The 23,511-nt window shown below is 31.3% G+C and overlaps 1 protein-coding gene and 1 pseudogene across 3 annotated transcripts; one reads left to right on the forward strand and one right to left on the reverse strand.

Moving 5' to 3' along the window:
* Nucleotides 1–2,166: 2,166 nt before the first annotated feature.
* Nucleotides 2,167–6,116, forward strand: LOC100806868 (xylulose kinase 2-like; annotated as a pseudogene). 2 transcript variants are annotated; one of them, NR_174998.1, is made up of 11 exons: nt 2,167–2,225; nt 2,319–2,935; nt 3,067–3,155; nt 3,547–3,662; nt 3,811–3,875; nt 4,129–4,184; nt 4,395–4,515; nt 4,629–4,703; nt 4,769–4,822; nt 4,918–5,267; nt 5,628–6,116. The product of NR_174998.1 is annotated as a xylulose kinase 2-like, transcript variant 2 (transcript). The 2 variants fall into 2 exon arrangements; NR_164004.2 differs by lacking the exon at nt 3,547–3,662.
* Nucleotides 6,117–10,204: 4,088 nt separating this feature from the next.
* Nucleotides 10,205–12,375, reverse strand: LOC100807401 (tubulin alpha-1 chain). Its single transcript, XM_014776272.3, has 3 exons — nt 12,193–12,375; nt 11,496–12,101; nt 10,205–11,035 (listed from the first exon to the last, which is right to left on the reverse strand). Exons 1-3 carry the CDS (start codon nt 12,283–12,285, stop codon nt 10,376–10,378), a joined length of 1,359 nt encoding a protein of 452 aa, XP_014631758.1. The 5' UTR covers nt 12,286–12,375; the 3' UTR covers nt 10,205–10,375.
* Between the last annotated feature and the right edge of the window lie 11,136 nt (nt 12,376–23,511).

Here is a 23,511-nt window from a genome sequence, read left to right on the forward strand (position 1 = left end):
CATACAAATATAATTTTTATCATATCTATTAATTGGTATACATATCTTGTTGGGTTATATCATAATTAATGGCAATAATATTATTAAAAATATTAATATATAATCATTGAAAATTATATATATATTTTTACTATAATATATATTTCATTAATTATTATATATTTATTAGGTTAAATTATTCATTTGGTCCTTATAGTTTCATAATTCTTACATTTTTAGTCCTTATAGTTTGAAAGTGACTTTTTAGTCTCTATAGTTTATATTTTAATTCTCTTTTAGTCTCTCTAGTTTAAAAGTGTTCTTTTTAGTCCTTATATAATTTGTATTTTAATTCTCTTTTAGTCTCTATAATTTGAAAGTGATATTTTTAGTCTAATTTGTATTTTAATTACCTTTTAGTCTTTACTACAAAAAATATATATAAAAATAATTAGCTACAAATTAATTATAAATTATCGATTATTTTTTTTATTATAAATTATCTTACGGTAAATTAGTTATGAATTACTTATTAACATTTTTGTAGTTAATTATAATTGATAATATTACTCATATTTTGATGGTAAGGATTAAAATGAAATTAAAATATAAAATATAGAAACTCAAAAGATCACTTTCAAACTATAAGGACTAGAAGAGAATTAAAATACAATTCATAAGAACTAAAAAATCACTTCCAAAACTATAAGGATTAAAAGAGAATTAAAATGCAAATTATAAAGACTAAAAAAACTACTTTTAAATTATAAAGATCAAACAAATGAGTAATTTAACCTATTTATTAAAGCTTTTAAAGGAGGATTGTTAAAAAAAGAAATTGAGGGAGGGGGAATTGAAGCCCCTGTTAAGTGTTAACCCCTTGCATCCGTCCCTGAGCATATATTTCATTACTTATTATATATTTATTAAAACTTCTCAGGAAGGATTACTAAAAAAAATGCTTTTGGGGAGGGGGGCTGAAGCCCTGCTAGTCCCCCTTTATCTCTGTTCCTGAATCTATGTATCATTGATAAGCTATAATTTATAATTTATTTGTAATTAGTATTTTAGTTTGTGTATTATACAAGACATTTGTTTATTTTTCTATAATTAAAGTTTACAATAAATGCATATTTTTAAATATATAATTTGTTTTATATTTTAAAATTCATAATAAATAAATATTTTAAAATATATAAATTATATTTTAAATTTACAATGAAAATTTAAATTGTTATATAAGATATTTTTAATTATTGAGAATTCTTTTTAAAACTATTTGAATTCAATTTAGAGATATAAATAAAATATGGTGGGTTGTAAGGGAGGTGGTTAAGAAGATTAAATATATACATAAAGATAAGAATAAAGTAGTTTAATACGATTGAAAGAAAAAAATTGCTAGTTTGGATATGTATGAAATGTTCCTGGAGAGGGAGAGAGGAACTATTATTAAGGACATTTAATTAAGAAAACAACGAGAGTGTTATCCTTATAGTTGTATATTTTAATTAAGAAAATAATGAGAGTGAAAAGCTTACTTATCGTTCTTCTGCACGTAGACTTTATTTGAATAAACTTGTTAAGTGTTTAACAGAAAAGAAAATAAGATGATAAATAAATTAAATTTCTTTCGTAAGTTAAAGATTAGGTTCGGGCAAAATTAATTAAAAGTTAATTAGCAACGGAAAATTAGCAAAATTAGCAGTAGAAATTTTTTAAATTAATTTATTAAATTATAAATGTTTAATAAAAATAATTATTAAAATAATTAAAAAATATAAAATAACATATTTAATATAAGATAATAAAAAATTAAATAAATATTTTATAAATAAAAAATAAAATATAAAAAATTAAAAACTAACCCATAAAAAAAATATTATCATAAGTAACATTTCAAAAAAAAATATTTCATAAATGTGAAAGGGTGAGTTTATGAATAACTATCTAATTTAGTCTAAACGCCACATCTGATCCGAAAGTCTCTTCTTTTAGTTGATACTCTCCAATTATTTTGTTTTGGATGGGAGACGATTCGAATCCCAACTTATGGGATGATTCTGTTTCATGTTTATCCAAATCTGTTATCATCGAATCCAAAATCAGCGCTGTAAAACTCGTTTATGAATCACAATGTGGCCATTTCGAAAATCAGCCCTGCACTGAGTGTTGTGAAAACATCCAATGCCCGAATTATCTCTTCCTCAGGATTCTTACTTTCTCGGATTCGACAGTTCCACCCAGTAAGTCCAATTCCCTCAATTGCATCATAATTTTTTCACTTTCAATTTCATGTAAAAGCTGAAATTAAAATTTCAATTTTTATTGTGTTGAAGATCGTTAAAGGCCACAGTGTTGGACTCCAACCTCAACATCGTAGCCTCAGAGCTTGTTCGTTTCGATTCCGACTTGCCCCATTACAAAACCAAAGATGGGGTATACAGAGACCCTTCTGGCAATGGCAGAATCGTTTCACCCACTTTGATGTGGCTGGAAGCTCTTGACCTAATGCTTCAAAAGCTTTCAAAACCAAATTTTGATTTTGCCAAGGTTGCTGCTGTTTCTGGCAGTGGCCAACAACATGGTAGTGTGTATTGGATCCTAAGAGGCCATTGTTGGATCAGCTTGAAAATGCTTTTTCCATTAAGGAATCCCCAATTTGGATGGATTCTAGCACCACTGCTGAGTGTAGGGCTATAGAGAAGGCTTTTGGGGGAGCCTTGGAGTTGGTTCATGTCACGGGATCTCATGCATATGAGAGGTTTACTGGCCCACAGATTAAGAAGATATTTGATACTCGGCCAGAAATTTATAGCAGCACTGAAAGGATCTCGCTTGTTAGTTCCTTCATGGCGCGTCTCTTCTCGTTGGCGCTTATGCTGCCATTGATCATTCTGATGGTGCAGGCATGAATTTAATGGATATAAAGTCCTGGTCTAAAGTTGCACTTGAGGTTTATATTGATATTATTAACTCTTGTTGATTTGGTTTTTGTTGTGCCTCTATGTGTGGCGGGGGTTTAGTGACTATTTATTTTGAAGTTCTTGTTTAACCAATGTATGTGGATTCTAATGGTGATTGCAGGCAACTGCCCCTGGTTTGGAGTCAAAACTTGGAGAGTTAGCCCCTGCTTATGCTGTAGCTGGAAATATTGCTCCATATTTTGTAGAGAGGTTTGTTGGACATTTTTTTCCACTAAGTTTTCTTTTGGAATATGAGAAAAATTAAGACAGGTTGTTATATGCTTAGAAGCTAATGTACTATCAATTTCCAATGAATTTTATAGTACACCAATTCGCAACAAATCAAGTCAACACTTGGGTAACATACTAACTTAGAACCTAGAGAGCTAAATAATATATGCTGGAGTTGATGTTTATTTGTACAATGAGAATTTTCCTATTCTGAAATTTGAATATTTTTCAATTTGATATTCACCACTTGCATAATTGCCAGCCAAATTACTCTAATTATCTCCCACATGTCATGGTCATGGCTTAGATATGATTTCTTACAAAATATAATTCTGTATAATCTGCATTTTCTGTTTCATTTTTTTTTCAGACCTCCGAAGCCATTTGTATGCTATCTATATGCAATAAGTATCAACAATTGTTGCGTTATAAGGATATAAAATTTCTCCACAACCCTTTGCTGGCCAAAATGGTCTATGTTGTTTTGTGAGTTATGACATATTGAATGTGCAGTGAAATCTTTGTTTAAATTACAATATAAAACTGTTATGGTTCTTCTTTATCTACTTATTTGTTGCATGAGTTGTGTAAAAAAATACTTAGATTGATGAGTGATGTTTATTTATTTTGTTAGGTATCACTTTAACAAGGATTGCTTAGTTGTTCAATGGTCAGGAGACAATCCCAATAGTGTGGCAGGTGCCATAATTTCTTCATTAACATGTTCTATCATTTACCTTTGATTTTGTATATTCTTTCTAGTGGGATTTAATTATATACTTATGTCAAAGTTTGAATGATGAAAATCAACCCCCCTTCCTGAGAAAAAAACAGGAAAATCCAAAACTCCATTCGTAGTGTTAGTTGCCAAGTACTATTTTTATCCAACAATATTTCATATTGTCTATATTTTGCCTGCTCATATAAAAAACTAACCATTTTGGATCTGCAGGTTTGACCCTAAATATTCCAGGAGATCTTGCCATCAGCCTCGGCACCAGTGACACTGTAGGTTAAGATGCATAGTGTTATGTTTATTTTGTTGGTCCAAATTTCATGCTGTTACTTTGGAAATTACAGCAGCTGCATATGTTGCCAATAGAAGCTATAATTAAATCCCATTTTATGCTCTCCATTCTAGTATTGAACATATATTTTAAAGAAAAATGTTTATTAACACCTTTGCTTTTAGTTGTAATTAATTCTGGCTTATCTCAGGTATTTATGATCACTAAAGATCCTAATCCAGGATTAGAGGGACATGTCTTCCCTAATCAGGTTGATGCAGAAGGTTACATGGTAATGTTGGTATACAAAAATGGGTCCCTTACCCGAGAAGGTACTGTTGTTGTGAATCTGTCTGGTACATATATAATATATTGTTTGTTTGCTTATAAACCTATATAAATGGTTCTTGTAATTACTAAATCTGGACTCTATCTCAAATGTCAGATGTGCGCAACTGCTATGCAGACAAATCTTGGGATGTTTTCAATAAATTTCTGCAGCAAACACAACCTTTAAATGGTGGGTATCACGAACTCTTCCTATGTTATCCACTCTCCTTTCTCACAATGTTTTTTCATTAATAGGTGGAAAATTAGGTTTCTACTAAAAGGAGCATGAAATTCTACCTCCTCTTCAAGGTGGCTGTTTAATTTTGCAACCAATAAAGTACTTGTACTGAATAATCAGTTGACTTTGCCTCAAGAAGTTACTAACAAACTTTTTATTGTCTCAGTTGGTTTCCACCGCTATATTATAGAAAATTTCTCAGGCACTCCTGATGGACTGAAGGAAAAAGAAGTGGAGGAGTTTGATCCTGCATCTGAGATTAGAAATCACATGGGAATTCCTTGACGTAGTTGAAATCCTAAATAAAAAACATTTCTATTGACCAATAAGCCAAATTACAGGTACGAGCATTAATTGAGGGTCAACTTCTCTCAATGTGGGCTCATGCTGAAAGATTTGGAATGCCTTCTCCTCCAAAGAAAATTATAGCTACTGGTGGAGCATCAGCAAATCATTGCATCCTTAGTGCAATAGCATCAATTTTCGGTTGTGATGTCTATACAGTTCAAAGACCTGGTAAGCAAAATTTGTCAACTTCTGCTCTAGACACTCTTAATGATGTGAAAGTTTGTTTGATCCACTTATCTACATTACGTTTAGATACCTCCGAATTCTGTCCTGTCCCTTTGAGAGATTCCTATTGACATATGAACAAAAAGTGTTGGCTTCTCTTTAAACAAGATTTGATCTAAGTTGTTGAGTTTTAAGTTTACACTACATGTCACGCAGTGTTTTCCTTTTTTCTAAACATCATGTATATCTATATTTCTATTGCAAATACTTTTTTTATTTGTAAAATGGTGAAAGTTTGTTCTTCTCCTTGTTAAGTGATAAACTAAACTAATTAAGTATTAAAAATTCTTTAATTTGGTGAAGATTCAGCTTCACTTGGAGCTGCATTGAGAGCTGCTCATGGCTGGCTCTGCAACAAGAAGGGTGGGTTTTTACCAATATCTGATATGTACATGCACAAATTGGAGAAAACGTCTCTGAGCTGCAAACTCTCAGTGAGTGCTGGAGATCAGGAATTGGTTTCCAAGTATGCTACCCTCATGAATAAGAGAATTGAAATAGAGAATCAGCTCGTTCAAAAGCTTGGACGCTGTTGAAACCAACATCTAAGCTGCTGTTTTGCTCTGAATTATTTCATTGAGTTTGCTGTGAAATGTGAATAGAATAAAGTGATCACAGAAGATTAAGCATCACTTTCAAGTTTGAGTTAGTCTGTGCATGCTAACTACCCGACAAAACTGCGTCAACTGCCTGGGATGTGTTGAATGTAAGATTCCTTTGCCAAACTAAACATAAAATTCCAACTCATGGTTACAATGACCAAGAAGAAGCTAATTGGATTTTTTTTAGGGTACAATGCTAATTATGAAATTTGAACTTTAAAGAATAAGCTTTACCAATCTTTCACCACTAACTCAGTTCTAGTAGCTTTGATGCCTGAAATATCTTAAATTAGATTATGTATGACTTTAAAAATCCTTGAAAATATAAAATTGTATTATTGTTTATCGATTATAACTTTCGGTCCTGACAATAAGTGCTTCATCCAACATAATATATATTTTTTTCTCCGTTCAGAACCTGCATTAGAAGTTAAAACACGTATTCACCTTTATGTTTTTTTTGTCTGTTTTTTTATTTTTTGGTGAACTTATGTCTGCTTCTTCTGTCCCCTGAACAGGGAAAAACAAAAGAAAGATGAAATATTATATATTTTACTATTTTATTATATCTGATTTTATTTAGCTAGAAGCTGGGGATATATATGAAAGGCCGAGTAAAAGGAAGGGATAGTGTACTTTTTTTTTCAGACTTAAAGATTTCTTTGGACACACGTTTTAGGCAAGAATAATTGATTATACTTGTAAAGTTCATACCGGTTATTTAAATTAATAAAGTTCATTCACGGTTCAGTAGTCCAATCAGAATTAAACTGTTGTTGATATAATTACATCTACATTAAATGACAAGCCAACTACAAAATATAAAATAAATAAGTTAAAAAAATAAATTGACATATAACTATATCATGTCCTATAAAATAAAAATAATAAATTAACATACATGGACCTAATTTGATATTAAACCTATAATTGGTTTAAATAATAATAATAATGTACCAACATTTTGGTTTTGTGCAACTATATATTTATATTTATAAATTTAATTATAATATTAAGATTTTTTTATAATTGTGTATCAATTATTTAATATACAAACCCATGTGGCAATCTTTTAAAGTATATATAAACTTAAAGGACGCATTTTGATTGTATATTGATAATCCTAAATTACTTTGTTTACATCATAGTTACAGCGTCGCACATATTTTGACCTGTGAGCTTCATTATCCCACCGTCTCATCCCTCCTCTAATTCATTCTCGTTTAAAGTATATAACTAATATAAACTCCAAAAAATCCTATTGATTGTTTAAGTGTAATCCTAAATCGCTTTGTCTACATATAGACATAGTATCACATACTCTTGAATTGTGAACTTCATGGCTCCCTTCCTCCTTTCTTTCTTCATTTCATGTTGCTACCTTTTCAAATATAGAAGACATAACACAATGCACATCTAGTCGTCAAGATCTTCATTCTTATTCTTATCTCTTGGAAACTTGGAAAGATTTTTCTTTTTTTTTTTTATCTTTTTTGCCCCCAACCACAAGTTACAATCAGGTCATCGAACTTTACCAATCCAATCTTGTTTTCATCTAGTTTAACTATATCAGTCCCCGTTTGCTAGCATATTGTATCTAATAACTTGATCGGAATAGTCCCAGGCTTGGAACTCAATCAAATTGCTCAGTTCAACCTAAGTTTTATAGCATTACTAATGTTATTTTTATTTATTTAATTACATCTGCCCTCATTTGTTGGCATATCAAATATGACAACTTGATTGGATCAGTCATGGCTTGATTCCCGGTCATATTGGTCAGTTCGTTCTGAGTTTTACAATACCATATGCAGTTTATATTAAAAGAATAATAGATAAGTTCCTAAGGTTTAGTCAAAATCCTTGTTTATGTTGTTTTTATGTGTTTGTTTTAATTTTAATTACTTTGAAAAAAAATTCCCAACATTATTTTGCATTTCCCCATCCTGTTGCTTTTCCACCTTTAAGACAGACCCCACATTATATATTTGCATTCCCACTTCATTGTATATTGCACTCTTACTCCATCGCACTTCATCATTGCCGCATTCACTTCTCGATCCTCTCCTTGGATTTTTTTTCTTCTCACCGTGTATCTTTTCTCACAGGTCTTTCTCTATTCTTAAGTCTATGTATTTCTCTTTATTCTTATGTTTATGCCTTTCTCATGTCCTTATTTCTCTCTTTACCTTTGCAAGCCCTCAGGATAGCTATCTACCTTTTTTAGGACTCTCTGCCTTTGCAAGTCTCTATTGACTCTATAAGTCTTCAAAGGTTGGATTCAATTCTACAATTAGGATTTATGTCTTTCATTGCATTTAGTGTTTATGGATTTCATCTAGATTACTCTTAAATCTATCTCTTCCTATTTTATGTTTCTATCCCTGTAGGTCTCCAATTCTTTCACTTTACCTACATATCCTCAATTTTTCTTTCTTTTTGTACATTTGCATGACACCTTGTGTCATTGTCTCAAGTGGGTGAGAGAGCTTTTAGAGACAAAAATGTAAGTGGAATTAGTTAATGGGACAAATTATTTTTGAACTTTCAATGCATGGGTCCAAAATTAATTTTCAACTATTATTTGAAAGATAGTAATAAATAAAAGACTAAAATGTTATTAAATATTTGAATATTTTATTAGTATAATATTGATAAAAATATTTAACATTTAATATTAATAAAAATATTTGAATATTATAATATTGTAATTTTTTTATTATCTTTCAAATAATGGTTAAAAGTTAATTTTGGACCCATATAATAAAAGTTTAATTTGTCACATAAATGTTTAATTTGGCCTATATTTTTCTTTAAAAAGTTTTCTTTCCCATTTGGTCTTAGTGTGCAAGAGTGACATAAAACGTCTTACAAATGTAGAGAAAGAGAAATTGAGAACATGCAAACACAGAGTGAGAGAATCATGGACTTATGAAAGTAGAAACATGAAAATAAGAAGAAAGAAGATAGCCCTAAGAGTGAAATAATAATAATAATAATAATAATAATAATAATAATAAGGTCTCTCAAAAATTATATATAAACCTATATTTGGTTAAAAAAATTTAAATGTCTTTAATTATTTGTTAGAAAGTCCAAATGACTTAATATTTTAGTCATATATTTAAGGACAAATAGATTGAAAAGTTGATATGATTTAGAGTTTGTTTGGATATAAATTTCTTTAGAAATACTTGTAGAAGAAAAAAATAAATTAAATTTTTCCATAAGTTAAAATTAGATCTTTATTAGTTAATCATTAATTAATTTGTAGATGACCTCTCATCTTTTAGATAAGTTATATAAGAAAATTTTTATAAATTAATTAATGAAAAACTTATTTTAGCTTATGAAAAAATTCATCTTATTTTTTTTTCTTATTTTCTTATCTTAAAAGTATTTCTAAAGAAATTTAGACATATTCTTGATATCTTAGTCATACATGGACATATAGATATAGGAGGGGCACCCAGGAGCTTTAGCTCCCCCTCTCAAACTTCTTTTAACTACATATCCCCAAAGTCGGTCATGAGCAATGGGGTTGCATGTGTTGGAGAAGATAATGCTTTTGCTGATTCTAAGTCCATTAAAAAACAAGAGGATGCTTATGATTGTTCTAATCACTCTTAAGATTTAAATATATCTGGTCACGAGGTGCCTAATGATTTTGACACTGAAAAAGTTGACAATAGTAAACCAAAAACAGGACAGACAAGCTACCAAGAAACCACAAAAGAAATCAAGCTTGAAACAACTAAATCAAATCGGCAAAACCTTCAAAGGTTCAAGTTGCTGCTGACGAGAAGGAAACTGAGAAAATGCTTGACTTTCAGCAACAGCAAGAAAGTTCCCAGTCTGTTGACGCAGCAGGACCACCAGAAATTGTTTTTAATTGAATTGACAAATCGATTTGTCACCCATACTGTTGAATTGGTGAAAAGTAATTTTTAGTTTCTATGTAGAAGTATAGTTTCGTGTTCCTTTTAATAATTTGTATCAAATATTTAAAGTTTAGTTTACAACATTCTAAATTACACATAAACAACGATGGAAGACCCACCAACAAAAAGGACCCCACCAAATGGCATTTCTACCATCTGTCTTCAGAATTGAGATCCCAAATAGAATAAGTTTTGCCACTTTCTTCACAACAATGGCACGAGCAGACCCACTTTTTCCCTGCCTTTTTCTCAAACATTAGCAACGATTATTAATTAAACGATGAATCACAAAAACACCGAAGACAAGACCGAAAATATAGATAATAGAAGCGAAAAATTATAGAAACTTACATAGCACATATATTGATTAACAATCATCATTCAAAAACCACACATGATAAAACTTTGTCCAAAAGAAAACGAAAAAGTGCACATCATCAAACACGATATAGGAGATATTTGACACACTCTAATCATCAAACACGATATAGGAGATATTTGACACACTCTAATAATCATCATCTCCTTCACCATCATCATCTCCATCACCAGACTCGGCACCAACCTCCTCATAATCCTTCTCAAGAGCAGCAAGGTCCTCACGAGCCTCCGAGAACTCACCCTCTTCCATACCTTCACCCACATACCAGTGCACGAATGCCCTCTTAGCATACATGAGATCAAACTTATGATCAATCCTTGAGAACACTTCAGCCACACTGGTGGAGTTAGAAATCATGCACACAGCCCTCTGCACCCTGGCAAGGTCACCTCCAGGAACAACGGTTGGAGGCTGATAGTTTATACCACACTTGAACCCAGTCGGGCACCAATCCACAAACTGGATGGTTCTCTTGGTCTTGATGGTGGCCACTGCAGCATTCACATCCTTCGGCACGACATCGCCGCGATACATCAAACAACACGCCATGTACTTGCCGTGGCGAGGGTCACACTTGGCCATCATGGAGGATGGCTCAAAGGCACTGTTGGTGATCTCAGCAACGGAAAGCTGTTCATGGTATGCTTTCTCAGCAGAGATAACAGGGGCGTATGAGGAAAGCATGAAATGGATCCTAGGGTAAGGAACCAAGTTGGTTTGGAACTCAGTCACATCAACGTTCAGTGCTCCATCAAACCTCAACGAGGCGGTGAGGGATGAAATCACCTGCAAATTTTTAAATTTTTAAAAAAATCAAACAGATTAAGATTCAGTTCATCGTAACAATCAGATTTTAGTAAGATTTAGACTTATCAAAATTAATAAATATTAAGCCACCCGAATTATTAACCTTTTTTTTTATTCGTAGAAATGAAAGACAGAAGAAAGCATCAAGAGCTTTAAGAACTCATGAACCTTAGTCAATCAATTGAGCTAGATCTCCTTGACACCCAAATTATAACTATGGGAATGCATGGAGAAATTCATTACATGAAATCCAGGTTCATTCGAATTTAAATTATTAAGTCAATTCAAACACATTCATGAAATCAGAAACTCAAAACCTTCACATGAAGACCAATGATTTGAATTTTAATCAAGCATTAAAATCTAATCATTTCGATGTTTATTTAACGGTTAGAATCAACGACTGAAAATTCGTTTCAAAAAAGTTTTGACTATATACCTGGGAAACGAGACGGTTAAGGTTGGTGTAGGTAGGGCGTTCAATGTCAAGTGATCTCCTGCAAATGTCGTAGATTGCTTCGTTGTCAAGAAGCACGGCAACATCGGTGTGTTCAAGGAGAGAGTGCGTTGAAAGGACGCTGTTATAGGGTTCCACCACCGAGGTCGAAACCTGAGGCGAAGGATAAACGGTGAAACCGAGCTTTGACTTTTTCCCGTAGTCAACGGAGAGACGCTCCAAGAGAAGCGAGCCCAAGCCGGAACCGGTGCCGCCACCGACGGCGTTGAAGACAAGGAAGCCCTGGAGACCAGTGCAGTTGTCGGCGAGTTTTCGGATCCTGTCGAGGCAGAGATCGACGATCTCCTTTCCGATGGTGTAGTGGCCACGCGCGAAGTTGTTGGCGGCGTCTTCCTTGCCGCTGATCAGCTGCTCCGGGTGGAAGAGCTGCCGGTACGCGCCGGTTCGGACTTCGTCGATCACGGTGGGCTCAAGATCCACGAAGACGGCGCGAGGCACGTGCTTTCCGGCGCCGGTCTCGCTGAAGAATGTGTTGAAGGCGTCGTCTCCTCCTCCAACGGTCTTGTCACTCGGCATCTGCCCATCGGGCTGAACACAAAAAAAAGAAGAAAAAAAGAAGCATTACAACCCAAGCCGAAGCCGAAGCCGAAGCCGAAAATAAAATCATTTGAAAGCTTACCTGAATGCCGTGTTCAAGGCAATAGAGTTCCCAGCAGGCGTTTCCGACCTGGATACCGGCCTGACCAATGTGGATTGAAATGCACTCTCTCATTTTCTTGGCAAAGAAAAGAAAACCCTATAAATGGTTTTGGGCGGCGTTTATGAAGACGCCTTTTCCCGTTCGAATGTGAGTCTGGGAGTTTATATATGCGAAGAAATGGGGTTGGCTAAATTTGAAATGTGGGGTTGGAAATTTACTAGGGTTTGCTTAACCCTGGTTTGACAACTGGGATCTGAACGTTTATGGCCCACTTTCCCGCTCTGGATTCCTGCTTTGAATGCCATTGCTTCGCTTTCTCGCAACAACCATACGGCTCCTCACTCCATTCTTGTCATTTCACTCATTTCCTTTTTCTTTTACGTATAAACTAAGAAACTCAAAAAATGCATTATAATTTCTTATAACTCATCCTATATTCATATTCATGTATACTTTAAAACTCATTCTAATTACGAAAGTCAATAATGTAATAATTTATGATTAAATAATATCATTTTGTGTTCTACCATTATATTATAATTTAATTTTTAATTTTATACTCTAAAAAAATTGACACTATTTTACTCATATCTTTTGAAATAATAATCACAATTATAAACGTTAACAATTGTATTATTACACAATAAATGTAAAAGTCTGAGTGAATCGTCAATTTGAAATTACAATAGTTGGTCAAATTGGTCCTAAAATTAACAAAAAGGAAAATGGACTTGAAATTGTATATTATCAATCAATTTAGTTCATAAAGTTGTAATAAACGACTAAATTTGTACCTAAAACAAATAAAAGGAGAAAATGGCACCAAATTTTGTAAATAAATTAATTTAGCTTTGAAATTGTAATTTTTTTTTTAATAAAATGCACTTTTTGCTTCCCAACTTTCAAAATTTCACGAATTATGTCCTTAAAGTTTTTATATTTTTTGACATGATAAGGAAATATATTTTTTTTGGAAAGACTCAAAATGATAAAAACTTGTGGAGGTAATAGGATTTAAACTTTTGCTTCAAAGGCAAAAAAAATACAATTAAATATTTTTGAAACATATAAATATAACATCAACTGTAAACATTATCACATCCAAAACAATGCACGATCAATTAACATTGTACAAAATTCAAAAGTTATATATAAGTTTAGAGACCAAACTCGTTAAATTTTAAAAGTTGAGAAGCTTAGATATAATAATAGTAATATTTGTATTTATATTATTAATTAATGATCAGTAAATATTTTTTTAAAGTATTATAGTAATTTTATATTATTATTTTATTTGTATTGTTGATTGTCCATCAAACAATTTATAGACAAAAAAATTATCATGTGACTTAAACGTTTGTCTGATACTGTTCTATTTAGCGTGTATCAAATGCATCCATAATTCATTTTTTTTCGTCGGGTATCAAATGCATCTATAATTCATACTTTAACCAGTGCTTTAATGACTCTTATTAATGTTTAACATCTTAGGATTTTTTTTTTTTTGTCCTGGTTGGGTAAAGTTCAACGATAAGGATGATGTATATTCGGCAATTGCTGGGCCCAAATTCAGGTCACATGCTATATCATCAATAGTTGGGCTGTCAACACTCAGTAGATCCTACATTTCTATTGCGGGCCCCGTGTCTTTATCAGTTTTTACTACTCATCAAATAAAAATCAAATTTACGACAAAATAATAATAACTAATTACTAGAAAGAAAAAAAATACTTACGTCATTTTATCATTTCATTTTATTTTTTATTAAATTAATATAATTGCAACATATTATTCTTCATCTTCGATTTGAAAAAAAAAATGCAAGTTATTTATTTTTTGTATTCGTTCAGGTTATTATTTGATATGTCAGTAGGTAAAGGAGATTTATAATTAAATTAAGAGGTTCACTTTTTATTCCTAAAAAATTTTACATTTTTGATCGATTAAAAATCATCTTTGATAAAAAAATTTAAATAATTATTACAAAAAGTTAACAAACTTATCTGACATATTTGTATATAATTGGACAATAATGTAAAAAAAAAAATCCACTAGCAATGCATGCTCTATTTAGTCTTAAATTAATGACTTATATTTTTAAAATAAATTTTATGTAAAATTTTAAAATTATTTACACGGCATAAATTACTGTTAATATTTTTTTAAGGCTACTGTTAATATATTGTTGTTGTCAAACATTTTAAGGCTATTTTACCTTTTAACTGTTATAAATGTCACGGTAGATTTTTATTTTGTATTTTATTTTTAAAAAGTAAAAAATATAGATAGAAAATTGTTTTCAAAATATCAATGATATTTTTTCTGAATATCAAATTAGTGTACAATAAAATATCACGTAAGCGACAGACTACGTTCAACTAATGTAGAGAGAATAATGAAGCTTGCATATTTGTCAGATGTATCAACTTCAACCATTTGTTAACAAAAAATAAAAATCAATTATTTGCACTTTGTTCTAACATAAAAGCGACAGCACACTTTGTTGTTTGTTGGGCCAACATCACATTCATAGGATTAAGATATTTTTCGGAGCATCATAGGATATGAAAATGCTTAAAAAATATAATTAACATTGCATGACAACTATTTTTTTTCTTTTTTACATATAAAAAAAGGTGTGACTTAACGCAAAGATAGAAACTAGGATCCAAAACTAAATTTTCAAAAAGCCGCCAAAAAGAGTCTTAAATGTAAATTTTGAAGAACTTAATTTTGGGGGCATTGTAACTTAACTGGCCCATAATTCTGGATCAGTGTCCAGAGCAAAGCGGGCTCGGCTCATATGACATTAGCAATAATAGTATACAACCACTATGAAAAAAAATTGAGCTCATAGGAATGTAAAAAATGAAAGTTTATGCTCTCTTTCGACATGATATTTAAATTGCAAAAACTTACAAATGTTAAGTTAATGAATTAAAAATAAAAATATATTTATTAAAAAGCATTATTAACTCATTTGCACAATGATTTTCAATACACCCATAACATAGTAATTTTCAATAATAATAAAAACCTCTAATTACTGATTCCTTACAAGTTTAGTCAAGTAGAACAAGTCAGAGTCGTATTTGATAAATTGCAAGCTTTAACCACACTCCTCGGGACCAAAAAAAGAAACACTCATCTTTTTGAAACAAGATAAATATAAAATTTTCTATTATTAATTACTCTTTGAACCCAGAAAATTTTCTTGCATTAAATTGAGGTATCGGTCTCCCTAAAATTTTATCTACCAAAATAAAAAACTATAAAATCCTATTACACGAACGGTCTCACACGGCATTGATTTTCACGTGGCTTAACGTAGCAGGTGTTGGATATTTAACCAATGTGCCATAGCACTGGAGAAACCTATTGATTATATTTATATAGAGGCCAGATGAAACGGAAAATTTGTTGGCTTTCTTCAGTACCACATGCATGTATGATTGAGAAAAAGTTAGGAAATTTTAATGGAATCATAGAGAAAATTTGTTGCCTTTTGATTGGCAGGTGAGGAGTATCAAATATCATCTTAGCTTTGCCTAGATAAACAACCCAGTCTCAAGGTAACGGAATTTCCACATGTGGCAAGGAAAAGTTGGGAAAAAAAATACAGAAAAAAGTTTGTTACCAATCTGATAGATTACCAAGTGATATATGCCATGACACGAGGAAAGTTTTGAAACTATTTTGGTGCGAGACCAAAATCTCTGCACGACTGCACCCCAGCAGAGATATATGCTCACAATTTAATCTCCTCACCAATTAGTACCTTTGAAGAATTAAGTTCAAAACCTAAAGATCATAACCGAAACAGAAAATTTCAGCTGACAGATTGTTTCTTACCATAAGAGAAACTATCCAAGGTACTAAGGTAGCAGAGCTAGAAAATTAGAACAAATGATTTTCCAGAAGGAAGAAGAATTATGCTTCATCCTCTTATTTTCCATTTTATTATAAAACTTCAAAGAAAATAATAAGATTATTCAGATGAAAAATTGAAGCCTTCCATATAGTGCTCAAGCACACAGAATCCCAATACACTTAATGCCTAATGAATGGTACCTGCATCCAGTTTCAGAAAATGCACCCTAACTTCATACACAAGGTGAAGGAGGAAGGAAGAAATCACTTCACAGCAAGTGAAGAGATGGTAGTCACTTTGTATGCTAAAGACTAAAGACAGTAAAAATATTCAGAAGACTCAGAACACAAAAGAAAGTTTCAAAGTAAAAATTGAAGATTATCATAGAAAATTAGAAATAGCTGTTCCCTGTCGTAACAGTCATAAAACAACTCACCTAACATGAACAGAAGAAGTCAGAAGGACTAACATGCGGAGAAACAATCTCTGAAGCAAATAGTGAGTCGAGGACAAAGGAACTGTTATACTGTGGTTTCAATTAAGAAAATTGAAGCAATAAAATAGAAGCCAACGGCAAGGAACTTTAGGAGCACAAGTATTAAAATTGAAAACAATCGTTTGATAACGATGAATACGCGAGAAATTTGTATATGTATAGGCTCAAACATATGACAGGAGGATGCACATTCATGATAAGAACAGGAGCTAGAGTTGTCGTAGACATCATGTGTGTCGCTAAACTAAAACAGAAATACAAATAGTTGCTTCAAGAATGAATGAGGTAGAACTATAGAGTATGATGTGTGACGAAACAAAAACATATACACAGGACTCTAGCTAATGCAATTCCAAAGAAGAGCTATTAAGGAATGTGAAATTGGAACATAAAATGAATCAAAAAGATGAGTGAATGTAATAGTGAATACTGAATAGTTCACTCAAAATGTTAGCAGCTAAAGAAAGGTTTCTCTTTTTAGTTTCTTTCACAAGGTGTTGGCCAAAACACTGTAGTCAAGTGATTCTTCTTCATGAGCTCTTGCATTGCACTTTTCATGAGCATGTTATTGTGCTCATAAACTACTGAACCGAAGGGGAGGAGCATGCTCATTGCTCCTTTCACTGCAATAGTCAGACAAATTCACAAACTTGTCATATATACAAACCATGCCCCACTAGAGTCAAATCATGCAGCTACTGCTGCTTCAGTAAAGAGGAATAAAGGTTGGAAACAGTGACCAAAGATTTCAACTCCACACAATGCTCCCTGACATTCTTGGACCACATTTGCTCAATTTTATTTTCTTCTTTCTTTTTTTAATTTCTCCCTCTTCCCGTCCACCATTTCCCACAGAACATCAGAAAAAAAACAGTGACATCTCACTAGTTCAGAGCTCCACGAAATCGTTTCAAGTTTCAACCTTATTGGATTCAATTCAAGAATGTTGTTTTTCTCCACCTCCCAAAGAAAACATAAATGCAAGAACACAGAGATAACAAATGTCACAAATTGACAACTCAAACGAACAAGGAGATAATTAAAAAAAAAAACAATTTAATCTATTAAAAAATGGAGGAAAAACATAAATACTTCATGATTATGATAATCAGTAACGAAAGAGAGGATAGATACACATGCGAAAGTCAATAAATTGTGAAAAATCCTCGATACACTTGTCTCTCCTAGGAATTCATTCTAATGTAGCACTAATCAAAACCCATGATCGATGAAGAATCACATGCTCCTCTTTCTTCCTTTGAATCTCATCAGGGTAGCACAAAAAAAAACCCATAAAAATGACCCCGAAAAGAAGGGGGGGGGGGGGGGGGGGGGGGGGGGGGTAGTATTGTTGCTGTCGCAGCAGCTTTTGATGAAAACAAAAGGCAAAAAGAGAAACAAAATTAATATAAATGAAAAGAGAATATATAGAGGCGGTAGTATTTATAAGATTATGTTATAAATATATAAATATGGATTATGCCTGGCTCCATCCTGTCTGCCTTTTTGGACGCAATGGAAGAGGAGACAGAGCTACATTGTATTGCTCATGCCCATGTCTCATCTACGAAAGGAGGGAAACGAGGTTGGATTTACAAAGAGGAGGTGAACAGGTACCTGTTTGGGGGGAAGGGCAAAAGGGTCATTGATGTTGTGGAAGAAGAACAAGGAAGCACAAGCAGCGTGTTGTTGTTGTAGTTGTTATTCTCCTCCATTGTAGCAAAAACAGAATCAGAATAAAATGGTAGCCAAGCCAAGCCAGGCCAGGCCTTGCCGCTTTCACACTGTGACTGTGAGGGTTCTCTCTAAGGATTTAGAGAGAGAAAGAGAGAGGGTCCAAAATGGAAACTTTGATTGGTTGGAGGAGGCAACTTATGCAGGCATTGAGGTTTATTGGGTTTGGGGATGGCCGGTGAAAGGCCATTTTCAACTTTCTCTTTGTTCCTCTTTCTGGTAATACTCACCGTTTTGTCTCTCCTATGCACCACTTTACCCCTTATTTTTCTCTCTCTGGCTGTGTTTGTTTTTTGGGTTTTAAATATATAAATTTTTGGTCGTGTTGACAGTGGTTATGGTGTCCTGTGACTAACCTGGTTTTTAATTTTAAAAAATAAATTTATTTACTGCTTACCCATTTGCATCGGTGTTAGAAAAGAAAAGAGATAGGGCAATAGAATAGCGTAAGGGGAGGGGTACTTTGGGGTTGCACAGTACTACTACATCGTGGCTGTTTGGCCATTTAGACTGTGAAAGCGTGAAATGACGTGAGAGCAGTGTCACAGGAATTTTTGACTTGCTTCCCAAATTGTATCCATTAAGCTTTTATTGCATTGCCCCAACATTTTATTATGCAACTCTTTTTGGTTTTTCTAGCTCTCCTCTCGTGGCCCTGCTTAATGCCTCGGCTGAGTCGTTATCTTTTCCCACACTAATCTTCTTTCTTCGCAACTTACAATCTGTGAATGTATGGCCATAAAAATTAAAATTAAATAACATAAAGATATATTTTACTTTTAAGATAAAGATATAAAAATAGAGAACTCATTAGCAATATCATATTTTGAATAATATATTTTTTCAATCAGTTCTAATCAATTACCGAAAGATCGAAAAGATAATAGTGTTGATAATCTTTCTCTTTTTCAAATGCCTCTCATTCCGAGTTTTGATCTTATGAAATAAACACTTTTATTTTAATATATATTTTAAATTAAATGAAATTTGATGAAGGTTTATTTTACACTACACTTTTCCTTTCCATCGTAAAAAAAATAAATTATCTGTTTTCATTTTTATTCTTCTTAACACAATTGCTAAACAGCTTGGGAGGCAGAGGCCGGTCCTGTAACGTGTTCATTGTCAAGCCCGATGACCATTATGCATTTTAATGACGGCTATTTTTTGTTTAGGAAAATGTTAGTTATTACAAAAATATTTTCATAAAACAATATATAAAAGAGCCCATTGGTTATTTTTTAAAAAAATTATATTATTTCTTGAATTCTGTTGGGTTGTAATTATATACATGTTATTGACATGTATGTCTTCGTGCAATTCGTGCGTGAAAACTTTCGTACACAATGACAAGCTCTTTTTTAAATAATGTTAACAATTTTGTTTTGGTGAATTATAATGTTAACAAGCGTTATTTTTTGTAATCCTTGAATTATACTATGTAAATAAAAATTAAAGAATCCTTAAATAAAAGACACGCACGAACCTTAAAACTGAATTTGTACTAAAATTAATCAAAACGCCTATTTATTTGTGATCCTTGAAAAATTTGATTAGCACAAGGATTTGCAGCTTCTCCAGCTATAAATATCAGACATGTACAAACCTTAAATCATGGATGCGCAGCTCTATTTCACTATTATAAATATTAGGTTTTTTTTAACCTTCAATACACCCCGAACACATATACACACGTGTTTACATACTCATACATTTGTCCTCTTTTTATATTTACTTGAGCATTTGAGTCATTTATTTTACAAGTTTCTTTCTTATACTTTTAATAAAGGTCACTCTCAATTGACCTGGAAAGTTTAAAAATCCACATTAGTCATGTCCACCCTAACATATGTCAGTTTTGAATTTTGATAAGTATAAGTTAACAATAAGTTCTTTTTTTTTTTACCCAATAGAAATTGAATATACCACCAGAGTTTATAACACTTACCCATCCTATTTAATCAACTAAAAAAGTGAGTTAGACCTTTATACAAGAACAAATTAGATTAGACTTTAATTAGAACACTTATATCTAATATTTTTTTCGAAATTCTCAAATCTGACTTATTTTAATTTATGAAAATGAACATTTTTTTAAGATGGTCTTTTTAAAAGTTTGTAATGACTGAAAACAACATATTTAAAGAATTACCTTATAATGAAATCCTTTACATAATATTATAAGTATAATCCTAAACTAATAAATTTACACTTACATGTAAGACACCAATCTTAAGCATCTAACTAAATTAGCTAACGTGTATATAATTTCAAAATATTGTATGAAGAATTAATAATAATAATACTAATATAATTATATTATTTATATTTATTTAAATAAATTGAATTATTACGTCTAAAAGACTAAATAATCTAAAAACTGATACAATTATAATCATAATCTGCATGATTAGCAAAAGTAGTTAAATGTGAAATCGATATTTATTTACGATAAAATTTAGATGTAATATAATTAAATCTCGATCTTGATGTTCTTTAATCAAAAATAGTTTTTTAATCTCAACAAACCACTACTTTTAATTCAACTAGAAGTAGCATTGAATTCTCAGATGAAATATTGATTTTGTTTGCAAAATAGTATCAGCAACACCTATGATATATTATCAGAGTTTTAACCATTTATTTGTATAAGAAAAAGTTGTATCCATTTATTAATTCTTATACTATAAATTTAAATCTTTATTTTAAAAATGAAGGTATTTTTCATTGTACTTTCTCTTTATGACATACGATTTCACTATCGTCTAATAATCAATATTCGCTGTTTTTTAAATCAATTTATTTTTTTTAAATTATTTTTTTATCTCTTTTAATTATTATTCATATTAGGGAGTAATTATTTTCTCAAATCTAAACTATTCATACGCTTAAATTTATTGTTTAAATTTTTAAAAAATTATATTTTTTCTTAAATTTAATACGCTCTTATTATTTGTTTATTTAAACTACATATGCACACGTTTTATAATTTTAAATATTTTCAAGTTTATGATATTTAAATTCTTCTTAAGTTAATAAAATATTTATATGTAATATTCTCGATACTTGTTAGTTATTCCAAACCAGTCAAATAAATGATTGTCTTATTTTTCCTTGACTTTGTTGAATTTTGGGGGTGGGATCAGAACTTGGCAAAACAGCTAAGCAAAATGTTGGAGAAAATGGTGTCAAGAAAACTGCTAAGGCAGACACATGGTATGATGGTATATTTGTTTGTTACAACTATCTTTTCATTTTTGTTCTAGTTTCGTATATTTTTCTTCCACAGCTAAACATGCAAAAAAATGAAATAGATGCTACATTTAAAGAAACGTTAGAAGGTAGATGTATGTAATTAATTAATACTTAAATAACTAATAAATGTGTCGGTAACAATAAATGAAATAGCCGCCCCTCCTATATTTATGTATGACAGACTTATAAAAGCTGTTTTGTTTGATGTTCTGTTGGGTGCCTTGAACGCTATGTTACACCCCCACCACTAAACGATAACAACAATATAATAAATAGTAGTACTACTACAAAATTTGACAATAAAGCAATTTAATAGAGCTTATATTTTGCCAATTGTACATTTTCAGTTGAATACATTGAATGAAATTCTTCGGTATAAGTTTCTTTTTTTTTTTTACGGCTTCTTCGGTACTAGTATAAGTTAACATATATATATATATATATATAGAGCTTCATATCCAACTCTGCTTAAAAATAATAATAATAATAATCACCGCATCAAATTGTTGCAAATAGTTGATCAATTACTGCATTGGCCTAAAAGTTAATAAGTAATATCATAGTATTCTTTTACAGCATTTTCTTAATATTTTAATAATTTATGAGAAAAAATTGAATGGTGAAATTATTATTTTAAAAAATTTAAACTATAGTAAAATACTTCGATTTATTATCTTCAATTAGTTTCTTACTTACTATCTCTTTTAATTTTTCAAAATTATTTTGAATACTTCGTTTTGTTTAACTATATGCGCAACTCCAAAGAAATATAGCAAGTAATTACAACAATTCCATTTACTTATAGATGTAAACATCATTATATTAACCAATACCATAATTTTCTATTTTTAATATAGCATGAGATTTCATCCCTAAGAAGTTGTAACTTTCACCTGGACTATTAAGAGTTATTCAAACCCAATTACATTGAGAACACATTAATCCAATACTTCATTAAATAATCAGCTACTCACAAGCTGTTGTCATTAGACCATTTTTTTTATATGGAACTTTGCACATTTCCCTTTTAATTTTTTCTTCCATGTTTATTGATTTGAAGACTTTGAAAATAAAGAATTTATCACATCATAAAATACAAATACACTTTTATATCATTAGTTCAGATTCATAAATATAAAGGTCAATAAAAAAGTTCACGGGGTTTATCATGTTAATAACAAACATAAAACTAAATTTTAAATTTTAAACTAATTACTACATTTTTTTCCTATATAAGTCATACTTTTTTTTATGACCCCCGTAAGTCATACTTGTATAGAATTCAAACCACAATATAGTATATACTATATACTCTTAGACTTTTCATTGTTTCAATGCAATCCGACACGAAATATTGTTCATGGACATCAAATTTGACTGCAACGTCATCTCTTTTACCCTCATCGTGACTTTCAATTGCTTAATATTGGTCTAAAGCTTTTCTCATAGTCATTGCATTTCTATTTTCCTTCTTATCCTTTGCCACTTTATATTGTGACATTTTTCTTTTCTTTTTGGGTTGAGTGTTTTCCAATGGAGCCAATGTCACCATCAAGATTAAATTTATTGCCATTGGATTCAATAATCTTTTTGTGGTATTTTTGAAGTAGCATTTTTTCCACCTGATTCGAGTGGTACACTTATAGCTAGTGTCCATCCATATTGACTTGATTACACTATCTCTTCAAATATGGATTCCATTCCATAAAAAAAAAAAAATTCAATTAACGATATAAAAATTTCCCATATTTTGCAATCTCCTGTAAAAGTATATAGAAATAAATAAATTAACCAAGGTTTTAAACAATTTGAATTCTGTCGGGAATATATTGCAATGGAAATAATATTCACATTTATCTTTGCAGTCCATCATTGACATCAACTTCAAGAGTTCCCTTCTCATTATTTTTCTATCTTAAATGTGTTTCTTCCACTAATTGT

This window comes from Glycine max, chromosome 6 (assembly GCF_000004515.6).
Source record: "Glycine max cultivar Williams 82 chromosome 6, Glycine_max_v4.0, whole genome shotgun sequence".
Lineage (NCBI taxonomy): Eukaryota > Viridiplantae > Streptophyta > Magnoliopsida > Fabales > Fabaceae > Glycine > Glycine max.